The sequence below is a fragment of the Heteronotia binoei genome, chromosome 16 (assembly GCF_032191835.1).
Source record: "Heteronotia binoei isolate CCM8104 ecotype False Entrance Well chromosome 16, APGP_CSIRO_Hbin_v1, whole genome shotgun sequence".
Taxonomy (NCBI): Eukaryota; Metazoa; Chordata; class Lepidosauria; order Squamata; family Gekkonidae; genus Heteronotia; species Heteronotia binoei.
Window position 1 is genome coordinate 23,134,884 of NC_083238.1, and position 16,553 is coordinate 23,151,436.

The following is a 16,553-nucleotide window of genomic DNA, read 5'->3' on the forward strand; positions in this document are numbered from 1 at the left end:
GACTCAGGGCGGCTTACAGTATCATAAAAACAATCAATTCCATAAAACATATAAAACCATAAAACATTTATCAAGTTAAAAACTAGTACGCTATCTCAATCTAGTCTGGCGGTATTGGGTTCTGACTATGACTTTAACACTCAAATACAAGAATCAGCCCATTCCCCCCCACCCTCAGATTATAGCAATAAAACTATGTTGATTAGACAAGGCTTTCTGGGTTGAAATATTGGACCTCAACGAAGAGCAATTCATGTGCTTTAAAAAAAGCCGACAAATTTATTCTACAAAAGAGCGATATTTGAAAAATTCTCTTTCCTGATTCTCCTGAAGGCTTAATTGTCATGTTTTTCTAAACGTTTATGCAAAATATTCCAGTCTTTCAGGGGAAAAGATGAAATTCTAATAAACAGCACTGAAAAATATGGAGGCTAATGAGGGGGAAAGCCCCAAAATAGGGATAATTCCCTAATTTTAATTTACCCAACTCCCTACTATAACCACCTATAGACCCTCCTCTCTGCTAATTAATATATTTAAATATTCTGTATGGCTCTAAGCATGACACAGTGGGCACAAATGTAACATTAAAACAGCATTGCCATTGAGATTAAATCTGTCTTTCTATGTCCTGGAAACATTCTGGACTTCTTCCCACCAGCCTTTGAATAAAATATTTGCGTTCAATTAATAATAAGCTTTAATTTTCCTTGTTCCTTTGGCCCTCTTTGGGAGTGGGGGCGGGAATCAATGACAACACTGCTAAATTAGCTGACTTTGCTTAGAAATTTCCTTCCCTTTTTGGAAAGAAGGGCTGAAACCTGATATATCACTGTTTGCCATTATGCTTCTATCCACCACTCATTTTGTTGGGAAGTGATCTAATCATAATTAGACTGAATACTGAAGGTCAGTGAACTAAATTAATGCACCCAGTGTATCAGAAAGAAATTTATTATTTTTTTCCTAACTATAATTATGTCAGGGAAAATGAACCCCTTTCCCCTTGTTCTATTATATTCAAAAAAAAGAAACAGAACACAAACACAATTAGGGGATTGGAACATGCAATTAAAAACTGCTTAACACTAGTCCATTCTAATTAATAAAGCCAATTTACACAATATGTAATCTTTTCAGATACTAAGTGCAGTCAAATGGTCTTTTGTAAAGAGTTCTCTTTTTGGCAGGCAAAAGAAGAAAAAAACATTTTCAAACTCCCTTTTCTTCTTTGAAGTAGTATTCTTTTGGCATTCAGCTTTAGGGCTGGTTACATGCCAGCTCTAACAGGGGCAAATGTTCCACTGTAATCCAAAAACCAATTTTATATTTAAACAGAAACGAAAAGTTAGTTTTAAGACTGTATTTGTAAATATTTAAAAAACATTTAAAAAGTCAAAGCAATTAACTATGAACATACCTTTGCATTTGTTTGTTGTTTTATCCAAAATAGCTTTCGTTGATACAATTTTCCCGTATCTAAAATATTTTTTTAAAAAAGAAGAAAGATATTTATTAAGCAGATCTTAATAAATGACCATTGTCTTTCCCAGAACCAAACTCTGGCCCCAGTTATAATTGATCTATTTTCTCCTTTTCATATTATTATTACTTCTGCATGCAAGACCCTCAAAACTGATGTACTGTCTGGAGTCAGCAGCTTCTCTTAAAAATTTCCAGGCTCTGTCATGTGCAGATGTTCTAGCTGCATTACAAAAAAAAGAAAAAAAAGTACAGCAACACGGTTGATAATCATAAATAGGGCTGCAGGAAGGGGGACAAAAAGCCCAAATCTGATTTGGTCTCCCCATGGCTGCTTTACTTTAACGGTGAGGTTTATCTTTATTTCCAGTTACAATATATCATAAAAATATATTAACTCAGGGGTCCTCAAACTACAGCCCGCGGGCCAGATGCGGCCCGCTGAGGACGTTTATGCGGCCCGCCGGGTTATGGCAAAATCAGACCGGAAGTGACGTTCGACCTAAACTCGCGTTAGCAACGCACACTTCCGGCACTGGGCTGAGGCAGCGGAGACAGAGTGTGAGGTGATACCGAGGTGAGATGAGTTCCCAGGCCGGGGTGTGTGGTGTGGGGAAGGGAGAGAGATGCAGAAGACAGAGAACTGACAGCCCGCGGCCTTGTACAGTAACGGCAGTCCGGCCCTCCAACAGTCTGAGGGACAGTGAACTGGCCCCCTATTTAAAAAGTTTGAGGACCCCTGTATTAACTGATCATAAGAACTCTGAATATTATCTCATCTGTAACAACATTTATTTAGATTTAAATATTATTTATACCCTATTTTCTCCCCAGCATGGACCTCAAATAGGTTACAACACCTTGCCATGTAAGTAAGATTGCCTAGCCGGCCACTCAGCAGATTTCTATGGGAGAGTGGTGATACAAATCTCAATCTCCCAGATCTCTGTATGACAACATTAACCACTACAGTATTCCAGCCCTCAATTTACTTTCCTTCTTGCTCTAAGATATAATGTATGCAACTATCAATATTATACTGGCAACATAGTACCCACTTTAAGTTTTCATGAAGCAATTATTTTCACACAATACAAAGAGACTCTCAAAAACAATGCAGGTGGGTTGGCATGGGAAAAGCACAGGCAGACTAAATCCCACAACTATGAGATAGCCTCTCTCTTTCACTCTTCAACCTATAAAAGAAAAAAAAGGCTAAGACACCTGCAAAGTAGGTGTGCATGTATAAATGCCAACAGTATATTCTTCATGGAAACTCAGCATACAGGTACTAGAGAAAGGTGCAACTCAGCTCTCCTCTAGAGCAGTGAAAACAACTTGCTTCCTTTTCAGTCTAGTAGAGTCCTCCCGGTTACAGAGGCAACAGCTACTTGGTTCTCCGGCCCTTAAAGCTGAAGAAGACCTTTCATCACTGACCACCTTGATCTTTTCCCTAGTTGATTATATAGTTGGGGGTGGGGGAGGTGGATAAGAGAGAGGAATACTGGAACCATTCTGGAGTACTATTAGGCCCTTTAAGATTTCGTCCTTCTCTTTAAATACAACAGAAGAATGCTCTTCAAATAACAAATACTCTAGTAATATACATTTATTGAAAAACAACTCAAGAAAGATGAAACAACTCTACTAGTTCTAAAAGTGTTTTGTTTGTAAGGGTATTTTTCTGATATTGTCAGCATACATAACCTGAGATATGTCTCCTATATGTCTCCTTAGTAGCTGATAGCAAATAGGGATAGGCATCCACCTAAAAATTCTGGTTCAGTTCAGGATTCGGGGTAGCCCCCAAAGCCAAGCAAAAAATGTCCCAGACCAAACTGGCCAGTTTGGATCTCTCTTTCTCCCACCTACGGGGGGGGGGGGGAGCGGTGTCCCCCGGAAGAGTTAAATGGCTGCCAGCTATTTAAGCCTAACACAAGGAAGGTGCATCCATCAGCTGTTAAGCTGAAATGGTTTGCAGCCACTTAACCTAACAGCTCCGAACCAGGCCAAGTTCATGCTGAATTTTGGCTAGTGAACCAGTTCATGCCTATCCCTAATCTCTCTCTCTCTCTCTCTCTCGGCTTGGCTTCGCGAACGAAGATTTAAGAAGGGTGCAATAGTCCACGTTTGCTGCAGGCTCGCTGGTGGCTGACAAGACCAATGTGGGACAGGCAGGTCTGGCCACAGCGGCTGCAGGGAAAAGTCTGATTTAGGGTTGGTCTAAAAAGTTAGCACAGCACAGCACACGCACAGCAAACAGCATAACAAAATAAAGGTGGTTTTTAAACGCATCGTATTGTCCCTGGTCTACACTTGCCCTGTCTATGAGAATGACTTACTTGGTCTGACTGCCTGGGGCCTCCCAGGCAGGAGCCTCCATTGCTCACCACATGCTCGCTCGAGCGCTGGCTTCCAACTGCCCTTCTCTTCCTGCTAACACACATGCAAAGAACAAAAGCACTTCCTGCCTCTCTAGGAGATTTTCCCCCTAGTGTTGTTGGTTTGGCTCTGGAAGGGAGGGGGGGAGTGAGGGGAAGGCTACAAAGCCTGCTGAGGAATTTACTGATCCCCAGCTACTTGGTGAACCGGTTCCAACCTAAGGCCGCTCCGGACCCCCTTCTGGAACCGCTCCCGTCCCCCCAAGCCTTCAGCTATGTGCTCCTCTGAGCCCACATTAGCCTTGCTGCTCTCAGCAAACATCCAAATAGCCAACACATGGCTCACACCCAAATACAGATGTATTCCACAGTCTGGTTCAGGATACATATCTGACTAAGTCAGGCCAACATATTAGCAATTTGGAGGTTGCAGTTTTAAGCCAGTAATGGAACAAGGCATCCAGTAGTGAGTGATGAAGGAAACAGGAAGCAACAGCTGCTTCCCCTGCAACAAAACCAGGATAGAAAACTTTAGGCACTTACAAGTAGTTGTGTGTTCCTAACACCACCATCACTACTCATTAGTACCATTAACCTATATAATACTTTACAGAGTCACATTGGAGGTGGGGAGAATGCAACAGGTCCCTATACCTAGGAGATTAGAATCAGAAACTGTAACTGAGGATAGTTAATAGGCGGGAAGGGAAGAAGGGAAAAGCACTAATGAAAAAGGATAAATGTAGTTACGTGCGCTTGGGCTTAGCTTCTTCCTGCTATAAGGACTAAGAGAATACCCCAAAGGCTTCCTTGGTAGAGACAGCTAGTGAATGGGATATTGCTTACTGAAGAAAAGCTCATTCCTAGTAACCATTTACTACCCCCATTTTTAAAAATTTGTTGCTGCAAATATCACTCCTCCTCTAACAATTTAAACACTTATAATCAGGAACAGTTTTATTGCTGTTAATGCAAATTCTATTAATAGTTCTACGTCCTTTATTGGGAAAGAAAGAGGAAGGGAAGGCTCTTACATAAGGACCTTTTCCTTCTGTCTAATGGATTCACTGCAACAGCAACATAGGCGCTTTCCTGCAATCTGTAACTTCTGCTTTTCAAGCCTGCAGCCCTTCTGAGTAACACAACTCAAAGCATTTCTCCTAAAATTAGATCCTTTAATAAGTATAGTGGCCAGGAATGTGTTTATCACACTCAAGAAATACAAGTTGAACCAGTCTGTCTTGATTGCAAAAATTATGAATGGGAAGCCTCTAGATTAATAACCCTGTTCTTCTCCTTTCACAATTAAAGAGCTCAGAGCAAGCCAAGAACAATTGGTGCATGCCGAAAATAACCCAGCACTAGTAAAATATCCAGCTGTTGGTATACGCGATGTGGCCAGAGTATTATTGCTTGTTTTACCAAGTCACATGTTTATCTTACTCTTCCTCAAGGTGACACACATGAAGTGCAAGCCTGTGATGTATGGACAAGTAGAGAGATAGCAACATGTCCAAGGAAATCCTACACAGAGTATCTTCTTTAAAGGTTCTGTTGTATACACTCACCATCTGAAGTCTTTGAGTTAAAATGTGTGGCAGGGTCTTTTCACTGGAGGCACCAGTATGGTGAAAAACTCCCTCAACAGGGAAATCCATATGATTATGGGCATCAGGTGTCAGGTAAAGATGATAGTGTTCCAGAGAGCACTGATCTGTGATTTTAGTGGCACCTGGAGTTTCCTTGTTTTTCAGATTTATATGCTGCTCAACTGGCCTGGTAACTTAGCTTCATACATTATCATTATGTTTACATGTTTTCTTTTTTATTGCGTATGGGTTTTCTAGAGTTTTATTGCATATTGTTGGAATAAAAAAAATTTTTTTTAGCTGCCTTGGAACTTTGCCAGATAGCAATGTACAAATATTTATGTAGCATAAAGTCCAGAGAGTTTGATTGCTCAGTAGGGAATTTAACTGGGGCATCAAACTGAACTTTGTGCTATACTTTGTTTTCAATCAGTTTAAAATACAAATAGTTGTAAGACCAATGAACAAGTTCAGGCAGCTGTTACTTCTTCGCCATCATCTGCAAGTGCTAAAATGGGAGGGAAATTGCCTACCTTTGAGTTCTGTTGAAAATGTAATAATCTGGAATTTTAGAATTCTTCCATGAGCTTTTTTACATACACAGTTAACAATTTATGCCAGTAGCTATTCTGGCAAGGTTGGGAGGGAAGACTTAAATCTCATTCACTTTCAAGAATGTTAGGGACCCCCATTCATAAACTATGGTACTTGAAGATGCGGAAGGAAGGTGTGGTTAAATTATTATAAAAGAGGTATATGGCATTGAAATGAAGCTAAACTGTGAGAGAGAAGGAGGGGAGTGAGCTTCGAAAGGCTTTAAGAAGTATGTTGCATGTAAGGGATGCACAAGTGTTGTTCCAGTACTTCATCCAATACTAGTGCCCAGAGCTTTTTATGCAGAAAAAGCCTAGCAGGAACTCATTTGCATGTTAGGCCAGACCCCTGGTGTCACCATTGTTTGACACAGGGCTTTTTGTAGAAAAGGCCCAGCAAGAGCTTATTTGCATATTAGGCCACACCCCGACACCAAGCCAGCCGGAACTGCGTTCCTGTGCATTCCTGCTCAAAAAAAGCCCTGCTGGTGCCCATTCATCCAATATTAGTGCCAATTCATCACTATACATATTTCTACAGATGAAGAGGAAGCCATCTTTCCATAGACACACAGTTTAGAAAAGAGTGACAGACTGGCCTGCAACACAGAAATACATCATTCTACTCCTAAGCAGCAAGACAGAACACTAGCATGTGTGCGTCTGTGTAAAGTGCCTTCAAGCCACAGCTACCTTATGGTGACCCCAGAAAGAGGCTTTCAAGGCAAGAACACTAGTATACAAAATCCTTTTCTATCCTGAAGACCAATTATCTAGTCACATAGTTATTAGCACAATGCCATGCAAGACTTTGATTGTTCTACTGTTTGGAATGTGGTGATCCCATTATTTTGGCCCCCAGCAATAAAGCTTATCCTTGTATTTTTGACTCAAACACCCTCTACACACCTCATTTGGGAAACTTTTCGCTGTATTCACTGGATTCACATGACAATCAAATCACCTTCTACCCAGTCTCTTTAATTGGAGATGCTGGGGATTGAACCTGGGACCATAGACATGCCACTCTACTACTGAGCCCCAGAGGTGGAACTGCCCCATGCCTAGTCATCACTCTGGCAAGATGATAGGCCAGGGCTTTTGTTGTAGAAAAAGACCAGCAGGAACTAATTTGCATATTAGGTCACACACCCCTGACATCACCATTGTTTCACACAGGGTTTTTTTTTTTTGTAGAAAAGGCCAGTAAGAACTCATTTGCTTATTAGGCCACACCCTTGACACCAAGCCAGCCAGAACTGCGTTCTTGTGCATTCCTGCTCAAAAAATGGCCTGGAATAGTCTATAAGGCAGATATTTTATTTTAGAACAGCCACAATGTTCTTCACCCTGACATACTTGGCTGCTATGTTGGAAGACTCAGAATTCACAGTTTCATAACAGCTCTCTAAAACATTTGCTGCTGTGGCCATAAACTCCTTTCACTTTGAGCTCTAAATATTCCCGCCTCATACTTCCAGCATTATGCACAGTACCCTTCAGATGTAAGGAGCACCAGTCTCCCTACTGTATACTTTACTGATCTAAGCTGAAGTCAACAAAACTTGCTTGGTCTCACCCCATTCATCTTTAACTTTAGCCATCGGCTTTATTGATGACATGATGAGCAGAAGACAGGGCATGAGGAAGGAGGCCCTAAATAGGAGAAGTCTACTTACAGATACCATAATTTCACACAAAACTATAATTCAAAATTACTTCCCTTTGCTGTGTTTATACTATACCATATTGTTGTATAAGAAACATGTACATTTTTCATACAGAAGGAGGAGAGTATCCAAATTGTAAATTTCTTTCAAAGAGGACAGGGTAGGAGAGATCAACAGCTACACAACAATTCTGGCTTAGGAAACAAAGGCTGTACAAGAGGAAGGGGGAGGGGGAAAAGCAGCTTTAGAAATCCGGAAATGTTTGTTTCCTCTGTTTGCAGAGATTGGGTATCAGTCTGTGCACTTCATGAACGAACCCATGTCCCTTGAATTGCTTTTTTGTTCACGGATAAACTCATCTCAATATGGGAAATATGTTTTGGCATGCAAAGAAGATAAATGGGTAATTGGCAGAATTATCCTTATACTCTCTCTAGGACATTTTGAAACAACACATGAAAATGCATTTCCTAACCATGGCTATTAGATGTCTCTAGATTATATATATATATATGAATTAAATTAATTATTACAGAAAAAAAGAAGATTCCTGTGTAAAAGTTTTCAAACAAACAGGAAAGAAAACATAGCAATGTGCATCATTTTACAAATATTTATTTTAGGAACACATTTATTTTAGGAATATTTTAATTTATGAAAATAATAATTCAGTGTATGGATACAATATTTAATTCTGTTCTTTACATTTATCACACTTTCATTTCCAAAGCCAGTAATCAGAACTAGAAAGAAACAATCACTCATTTGGTCTAGCTACAGAAGAAAAAGAAGGCAAAATCCAGAAATTTCTTTAGAAAAACCAAGGCTTGAGTTCAAGATAATGAATTTCTAAGTGATCAATACTTGCTTGCAAGATAATGAGAGAATCACAGACTTGCAAACTAGTCATCAAAGGCAATCATAGCAAAATTTAGGGGCATGGCAGGTTGGGGTCAAGGTTTATAATACTTTCTAACTGCTGAAACAAGTGGATTGGTCTGAGATAGTTGCAGGGAAATAACACAACCATACCCAAACACAACCAGGCCCTTGGAAGGGGAAAAAGAAAAAAATCAGGCAATATAAATATACTCCCCAGGGATAAAAACTGAATTTCAAAGACGGAATCCAATAGCACCTTTAAGACCAACGAAGTTTTATTCAGGATATGCACTTTCATGTGCATGCACACTTTGTCAAACAGGATGGAATCAAAGTATCAGACCTGCCCATCCATATATATATAAGGCAGAGATTGAGCATCAAATCAGCATACAAGCATACAATATACTGAAATGTTTTAAGACATGCAAAAAGAAATGACGCACTAAGTTCATAAGGTCATAATAGTTTAGATTCAATTCCAGGAGAAAGGCAAATAAATTTATCAGAGTGTTAATCAACATTTTATTTATTTATTTAAGAATATTAAGAGTGATTATATGACCCCGTTGTCTTCAACGAAGTTTTATTCAGGATATGCACTTTCATGTGCATGCACACTTTGTCAAACAGGATGGAATCAAAGTATCAGACCTGCCCATCCATATATATATAAGGCAGAGATTGAGCATCAAATCAGCATACAAGCATACAATATACTGAAATGTTTTAAGACATGCAAAAAGAAATGACGCACTAAGTTCATAAGGTCATAATAGTTTAGATTCAATTCCAGGAGAAAGGCAAATAAATTTATCAGAGTGTTAATCAACATTTTATTTATTTATTTAAGAATATTAAGAGTGATTATATGACCCCGTTGTCTTCAGACCAACATGGCTACCTACCTAGACTGCAAAGAGTGAAGGAGATGAAAGGGAACCCAAGTGGTCTAACCTCTTTAGCAGGTAAAATTATCTTGGAGTTTCCTGCTTTAAGTTTCAGATCAAGACTGGCCAGTGATTAGGAACAGGAAGCATACCCCACATTGCCTAGGCAACACTGGGAGAATTCCTGTGATGTAGGCCGGCAGCTCTGCATGGGAATATTGGCAAAATATCCGTGTGCTGTTTCAGCAACATTACTTCCCCCAACCCTTCTTTCCCCTCAGGCCATGCTGTGAGAGAATAACTGAATTGCACCATCACCTTTGAGTTTGTTTGGCCTCCTGAACATGTGGTATGAGTGGGAAAAATATCACCTAAACTGGTAATTGTTTGGAGAAACCACAATCTTTCATTCAGGAAAAAAAAAGCCCCTTAATGCCCCTTTCTTCCCTAGGAACTGTATAAGAAAACAGTGCTCATCTTAGCAAATGGGCTTACATTCTGACAGACTGACTTGCTTTAACCCAGGGGTGTCGAACTCATGAGGGCCTGATCTGACATAAATGTGACCTTGTCGGGCCGGGCCATGTGTGTCATAAAATGTAATGCTGGGTAGCGGAGATTTAAACTTTATAAAGGACACAGAAAAACATACACAGTCAGTCAAATCCACCTCACTAGTTTGTTGAGCCTCAGCCAACAGAACAAAGTGAGTCTTGGCTCAGTAGCTCTGCTGTGCAACTGAGAGAGCCTGGCAAAGCTAGCTCTCCTTCTCCCACTTCCTCCTCAAGGAAGGAGCTTTATTCTGGAGCGCCTGTATGACTGAGCAAGCCTGGCAAAGCAAGCTGTGATACAGAAGGAAGCAAGAGAGGGAGAAGGAAGCAGACAACAGTGAGTTGCTTGCGGGCCTGATAGAGCCCTCTGGGGGCCTGATTCGACCCCCGGGCCGCATGTTTAACACCCTTGCTTTAACCTTGTCTACCCAAGCCATCTGTTTGGTTAGCCCCAATGGTAATAGTTTAATTAAAGGAAAACATTATCTAATAGCTGTGTAATGTCAGTAAAGGAGTGCTTTAGAAGAATGAAAATTTCATCAGTCACCTTGTAATACTGCACAAAGATTTTATAAAATAGACACTGTTCTGCCATAGCACTTTTCCATATCTGACACCAGAACAAATGGGCAGAGGGAGACCAATAACCTATCCTGTTGTTAACGTGTTCTGCAATAGAAAATGCCACATCCAGATCTGTTCACAATAAAAGTTACAACCAGTATGTTCTGAACAACTTACAGTGTAATCCTACGACTAAATCTACTGAAGTCAGTGGGTTTAGACTTGAGTTACTCTGCATAGGACAGCACTGTTAATTTCCAATCCAGTTTCATTTCAAAAAGTTGAGTCCCCATTTCTTGATGTAGAAGCAATGCTGTATAAGTTAACTCACAGAGGAGCTATGAAATAGTGAAAACCATTAACCGTGCTGTGATTGGTGGAGAGATCAAGGATTTCGCTGACAAAGTAATAGTATAACAACAATAAAATCGAGTACAAATGCTGCACAAACTAAAACAAGTATAGTGTACACACTGTTAAGTTGTATTAGATTCTCAATACATCTAGTTAAGTGTAAGTCAGTGTGGCGTAGTTAGAATGTTGAACCCAGGTTTCAATCCACACACTTCCATGGAAATCTGCTGGGTTACCTTGGGCCTCTCACAAACTATTAGCCTATCTTACCTCACAGGGTTGTTGTTAGGATAAAATGCAGGAGAGAAAAATGATGTAAGCTGCTTAGGTCCCTGTTGGAGTACAACAGGTACCTTACAGGGTTGCTGTTGGGATAAAATGAAGGAGAGAAGAATGATGTAAGCTGCTTTGAATCCCTGTTGGGGAGAAAGGTGGAGTACAAATGAAGCAAGGAAATAAACTGAGAACCTGATATGTAGGTATCCTGAGCTGGATACTGTTCAAATATAGTATGGGTGTGTGTAATTTTATACTGCAACTGCTTTCTTCTGCCTTTAGATATTTGCATATTACCTTAATGAATGGCAAGTTGGAAGCTGACATGGAATGGGGCAGCTTTCCAGTTTTTGGTATACTTGAGTGATAATACAACCAAGGACTTCCAGTGAATTTTGGAAGGATACTAAGACAGTGCACAGACTCATGCTCAACACATACACAAAAGCCTGTGTCGAGAACGTGCCCAAAGCCACACCATCTTACTGGTACATACCAGCTGCCTCCCTTCTGTTCATTAAGATAAACAGATAAAAGGTAGGTACTTTCATTATCCGGGTGCTGTGCGAGTTATTTGATTTATTTAAATGTTAATTGACCTTTCAAATACATGTGCATTATTAAGTTCCAAAGAGGACAGTGAAAAAAGAAAAAAAACCCCAAAGCATTAGTAGCATGTAATTGTATTTCATGTCTGCATCATGCCTTGCAGAATGATTCAGGTCACATATTAAAAGATGCTTACTGGAAGTTTTTGATAAATCATTCATCCTCACAAGCAATTACTATAAGCCTATGGATTGTTGCAGCTATTTTGAAAGTGACCAATTTTTATTGTATTATTTATTTAAGGAAGGACTAAAAATTGTGGTGAAGATATCCGTAATTCATGCTTCTGGAATACCAATGATAATTTCCTCTCACAGTTTTCAACATACGAAGTTGTCCTATACCAAGTTAAATTACTGATCCATCAATAATTTGTACTCCAGGCAAAGAAAGCTCTTTCCCAGATACTGCATAACATGGGCTACCAATACCATTTAAACCTGAAAAGTCCAGGGACAGAACCTGGGACATTCTCCATGCCAATCTGCTCTATCACTGAGCAATAATTCTTTATGATGTTGTACCCAAGCCTAAACAATAACGAATTAAAACAGGAAGGACAATGGATTAAAAAATGTGCAGATAATGTAGTCAATATTGTCTGGCATTGAATCATATTACCGTGAACCAATTCCCCATTGTCAAATCTTTCCATTACTGAAAGCAGCCTACACTAAATCAATATTTTGTTCAACAATGACTAATCTGTGAAAAAAGACCAGTGCCACAGACATGAAGAATTAATATAGAAATGAAGGTGGGAATGTAGTAAACCATCTATGATGGACCCAGTCTCCTTCTCTCCTCGGTGGCAAGATTTTCCCTCCATTTCTATTTCCCTTCGCTGACTGTTCAGTCCCGGTAATGGCTTTAGTCTTCCCTTGAAGAAACCTTGTCTGTCCCACCCTGTCAGTATGATATATGTTGCCTATTTGTTCAGCCCAGGCACTTGAGACACTATTAAAATTCAAAAATAACAAAAAGATTTTATTTTAACATCACAGGGAAAGGTCAGGTGAAATCAGGGACTGAAATTACTGAGGTAAAACTATTACAAGCATAGACTTTTGTTCTTATATATCAGGCTAAAGAGAGGTCTTAAATTATTCACAGTTACTTAGATTTTTATATTGAAAGGCTTTTGTTCTAGTGTTTCCCCAAACATTCTGATATGCTTTATTATTTGTATAATCTCTAACTCTTTTTGGTATGCTCTTCCAAGTATCCAAACCCCTTCTCTTTAGAACACCAGTACTCTTCCCGAGTGTTTGACTGACTTTTAAGATCTCTACAGGCAGTTCCTAATCACACCAGGACCGGGAATTTTCTTCTCTCCCTAGAAGACCTATCCTCTTCTCTACTATCCAAATTTCCTTGCTAAACTATCCTCGCAGTAGTGTCTGTGTTCAAGCTGCTCTCAGCTAATGCTGAATTCAGACTGCGTTCAGTCAAGGTAGACATCTGACTCTGTTAACACTAAACCCTTTTTTGACAGGGCTATTCATAGTTGGTCTCAGGACATGTCTCTTCAAGTACAGGTAGGAATCTGATTCCCTTTTCCTCAGCATCCAGCTCTCTCAAGACTTTTTCCTTTTGCTGAGCTGATGCCAACCAATCAGATTGCCTGGAGCAACTATCACTCAAGGTTCTCTGGCTCTGTTAAGAATTAAGTCCTCACAGTCCTTTCGTTTAAAAGTGCAGTCTGTCACACCATCCATAAATGTATCCCCAAAATTAGACAATTTTTTAAACAAAATATATTTGCATTTAGATCTTATATTCCTTCCAGCACAGAACTCAAGGGGTATAAAGTGAGTTTCCAGGTGGTACCAAGCAAGGCACTGACCAGTCTACACCTTCAGCAGGGCTTCTGCATAATGCACCACAGACGACACATCCTGAGCCTCAAACACAGTTTTGCTCATTTTGCTTCTAGGACAATTCTGACGGATACAAGCTACTTAAATGCAGAAGACTCAAGCCAGAGACAAACACTTGTAACATCTTTTTTATTTCACTTGGAAGAATTAAGCACATGCATCAAGCCTCTCCTATGAAATCAAAGGGACATAAAAGGGCTCAACTCTGGCAGCATCATGCCTAATATGACGTTCAATGTGCCACATGCACCTCAGGAAGCCTCACGCCTCTGGCTCTTGCAAGGTGAGAACTACCTGACAACCATACACCCACTAGGCAACGGCACAGCAGGTACCACATTGGGGAACAGTGCTCAGAAGGGACACAGGGGGCATACCAAATGAGCTACAAGTGGCTCCCAAGCTACTGAGTATTACCGGTTTATGTAATCCCAGCTACTTAAAAATTTACCACCACGTAAAAGCAATTCTTCCCTTTGGAACACCTTTGTGCATATCTGTTGTGCGCAAAGTAGAAACATTCAGATATATGGAAAAATCAGCACACGGTCCTGAGAAAACAGAGCATGCGTGGTGAAGGGGACAGTCAGATGAAAGACTGCCCTGATACAGACAAAGGCCCTGAGGCCAATAATTCAGGACACTAAACAAATCTGTGGTACAGAGCTTGCCAATAAATGTGACAACTATGTGCTCAACAGAGCCAATGTCCAAGAAAATTCAACTCGTAGAGACACACAAACTGTTGCAAAACTGCAAGAGATATGAAGCACTGAACCATCTTTAGGGCTAATAAACTGCTTTCCAACATCTACATGAAACTGCTGGGAGAGATCACTGGAGGATTTGGGTTGTTGCCAGTATACAGATGACACAATACCATCTCTCCTTTCCACCAAAATCCAGGGAAGCTGTGGACAAGCTTAACTGGTGTCTGGATGGTGTAAGGAACTGGATGAGGACCTAGCATCTGGAAATTTACTTTGAACATATGAAGCTGCCTTATACTGAATCAGACCCTTGGTCCATCAAAGTCAGTATTGTCTTTTCAGACTGGCAGCGGCTCTCCAGGGTCTCAAGCGGAGGTTTTTCACACCTCTTTGCCTGGACCCTTTTTTAGTGGAGATGCCAGGGATTGAACCTGGGACCTTCTGCTTCCCAAGCAGATGCTCTACCACTGAGCCACCGTCCCTCCCCTTAGATACTTTACCTTGGCTTAGATACTAACCACAATCAGGTGCATACCACAGGCTAGCATGCTTCCTGCCCATCTCATCCACATGGATTCTTTTCCCTTCTGTGGCTTGTTTTAACTAAGTTTAACTACGTTGATACTCAGCAATATTGCCCTTGTAGATAGAATCCGGATTTGGAATTTAAAGGTTATACAATGAATTGTGGATTGCACCAATGTGGATATAAACAGTACAGTAAGCATGGTGTTACATCATGATTGAGGGCTACACCCATTCTGGCCAGCACTGTCATGCTATTTTTTTTTTGTATGGCTTACCATTTGATGATGTTATCAGCAATGCCATATGTGATGCCCATGCAGGGATGCCCTAGTCCAGCGGTTGCCAAACTTGCTGAACGTAAGAGCCACATAGAATAAATGTCAGATGGTTTGAGAGTTACAAGACAGGAACGTCAGATGATTGAGAGCCGCAAGACAGGAAGGCAAACAGATGGGGAAGGGAGAGGCGGAAAGAAAGCAACTTCCAACTTTAAATGCATTCTTCAAGCCACTGGCTGGCTTGGCGAAATCATTTAAAGAAGCAAATGCATTTCCCAAGCTGGCTCATGGGGTGGTGAGAGCTTTGAGAGCCACAAAACATGTGCGAAAGAGCCACATGCCACCCCTGCCCTAGCCTATACAACGGAGATTTGTTGTTTTTAAAATATCCTTCATGCTGTCATTCACAGAGAAGTGCCCCCTTTATTCACAAGAAGATTAATCAAACACCATTCTCCAAATTCACTGCCACAGGAGGTGGTGGCGGCCACAAGCATGGCCACCTTCAAGAGGGGGTTAGATAAAAATATGGAGCAGAGGTCCATCAGTGGCTATTAGCCACAGTGTGTGAGGGTGTGTGTGTGTGTGTATATATATATAATTTTTTTGGCCACTGTGTGACATAGAATGTTGGACTGGATGGGCCATTGGCCTGATCTAACATGGCTTCTCTTATGTTCTTAAATGAAAGCATGAAGTTTCATGGTGGTGGAAAGTGCCATTAAGTCACAGCTGACTTATTGTGACCCAGTGGGCTTTTCAAGGCAAGGGCTGGACAGGGATGCTGTGCCATAGCCATACGTGATTATAAGTTAGCCTGAATTTCCAACCCAGAAGAAGCTTATATAAATTCATTTTACAATGCCTTTTGTAAAAGGAAGGCAAATTTGTTGGGTGTACTATTAGTAAAACATCGAGGAAAACGTGACTAAAAACAACAACAACACAGAGCTAACTTGGAAGAAAGGGAGGAAAAGAAGAGAGAATCCAGACAAGCATTCTGGGAACATTCTGTCCCTGCAGGAAAAGAATCAAGAGGAAGGATAAACAACAACAACTGAACATTACAAAAGCTCCTCAAGTCTGATGGAATCAATTCCTTAACAAGCCAGTAAAGGTTATGCCTAGTGTCAAAAAGCTGCTCACAAGTGAAGTATTAGACCTGTATTTAGGTCAGGCTGCAGCTCTTCCTGCATACTAAGATCTCTGTCGATCAGAAATGCTGGGTGGCGGAGACGCACAGTAGGTTGACTCCAACAGTAGGAATTCTATATTTTTGGGGGGAAGGGGGGGGGGGGAATCATTGGAAACAAAAC

At 40.6% G+C, this 16,553-nt stretch overlaps 1 protein-coding gene across 7 annotated transcripts in view; it reads right to left on the reverse strand.

Moving 5' to 3' along the window:
* Positions 1-16,553, reverse strand: part of RBMS1 (RNA binding motif single stranded interacting protein 1) — a 219,116-nt gene that overhangs the window by 69,917 nt on the left and 132,646 nt on the right. For all 7 annotated transcript variants that reach the window (XR_009556310.1, XM_060257367.1, XM_060257366.1 and 4 more), the window contains exon 3: positions 1,421-1,479. Coding sequence is in view for 6 of the 7 variants with exons in the window: in XM_060257367.1 (XP_060113350.1) it covers positions 1,421-1,479 (59 nt within the window). In the remaining variant the exon portion in view is untranslated. The remainder of the gene's footprint in view (positions 1-1,420; positions 1,480-16,553) is intronic.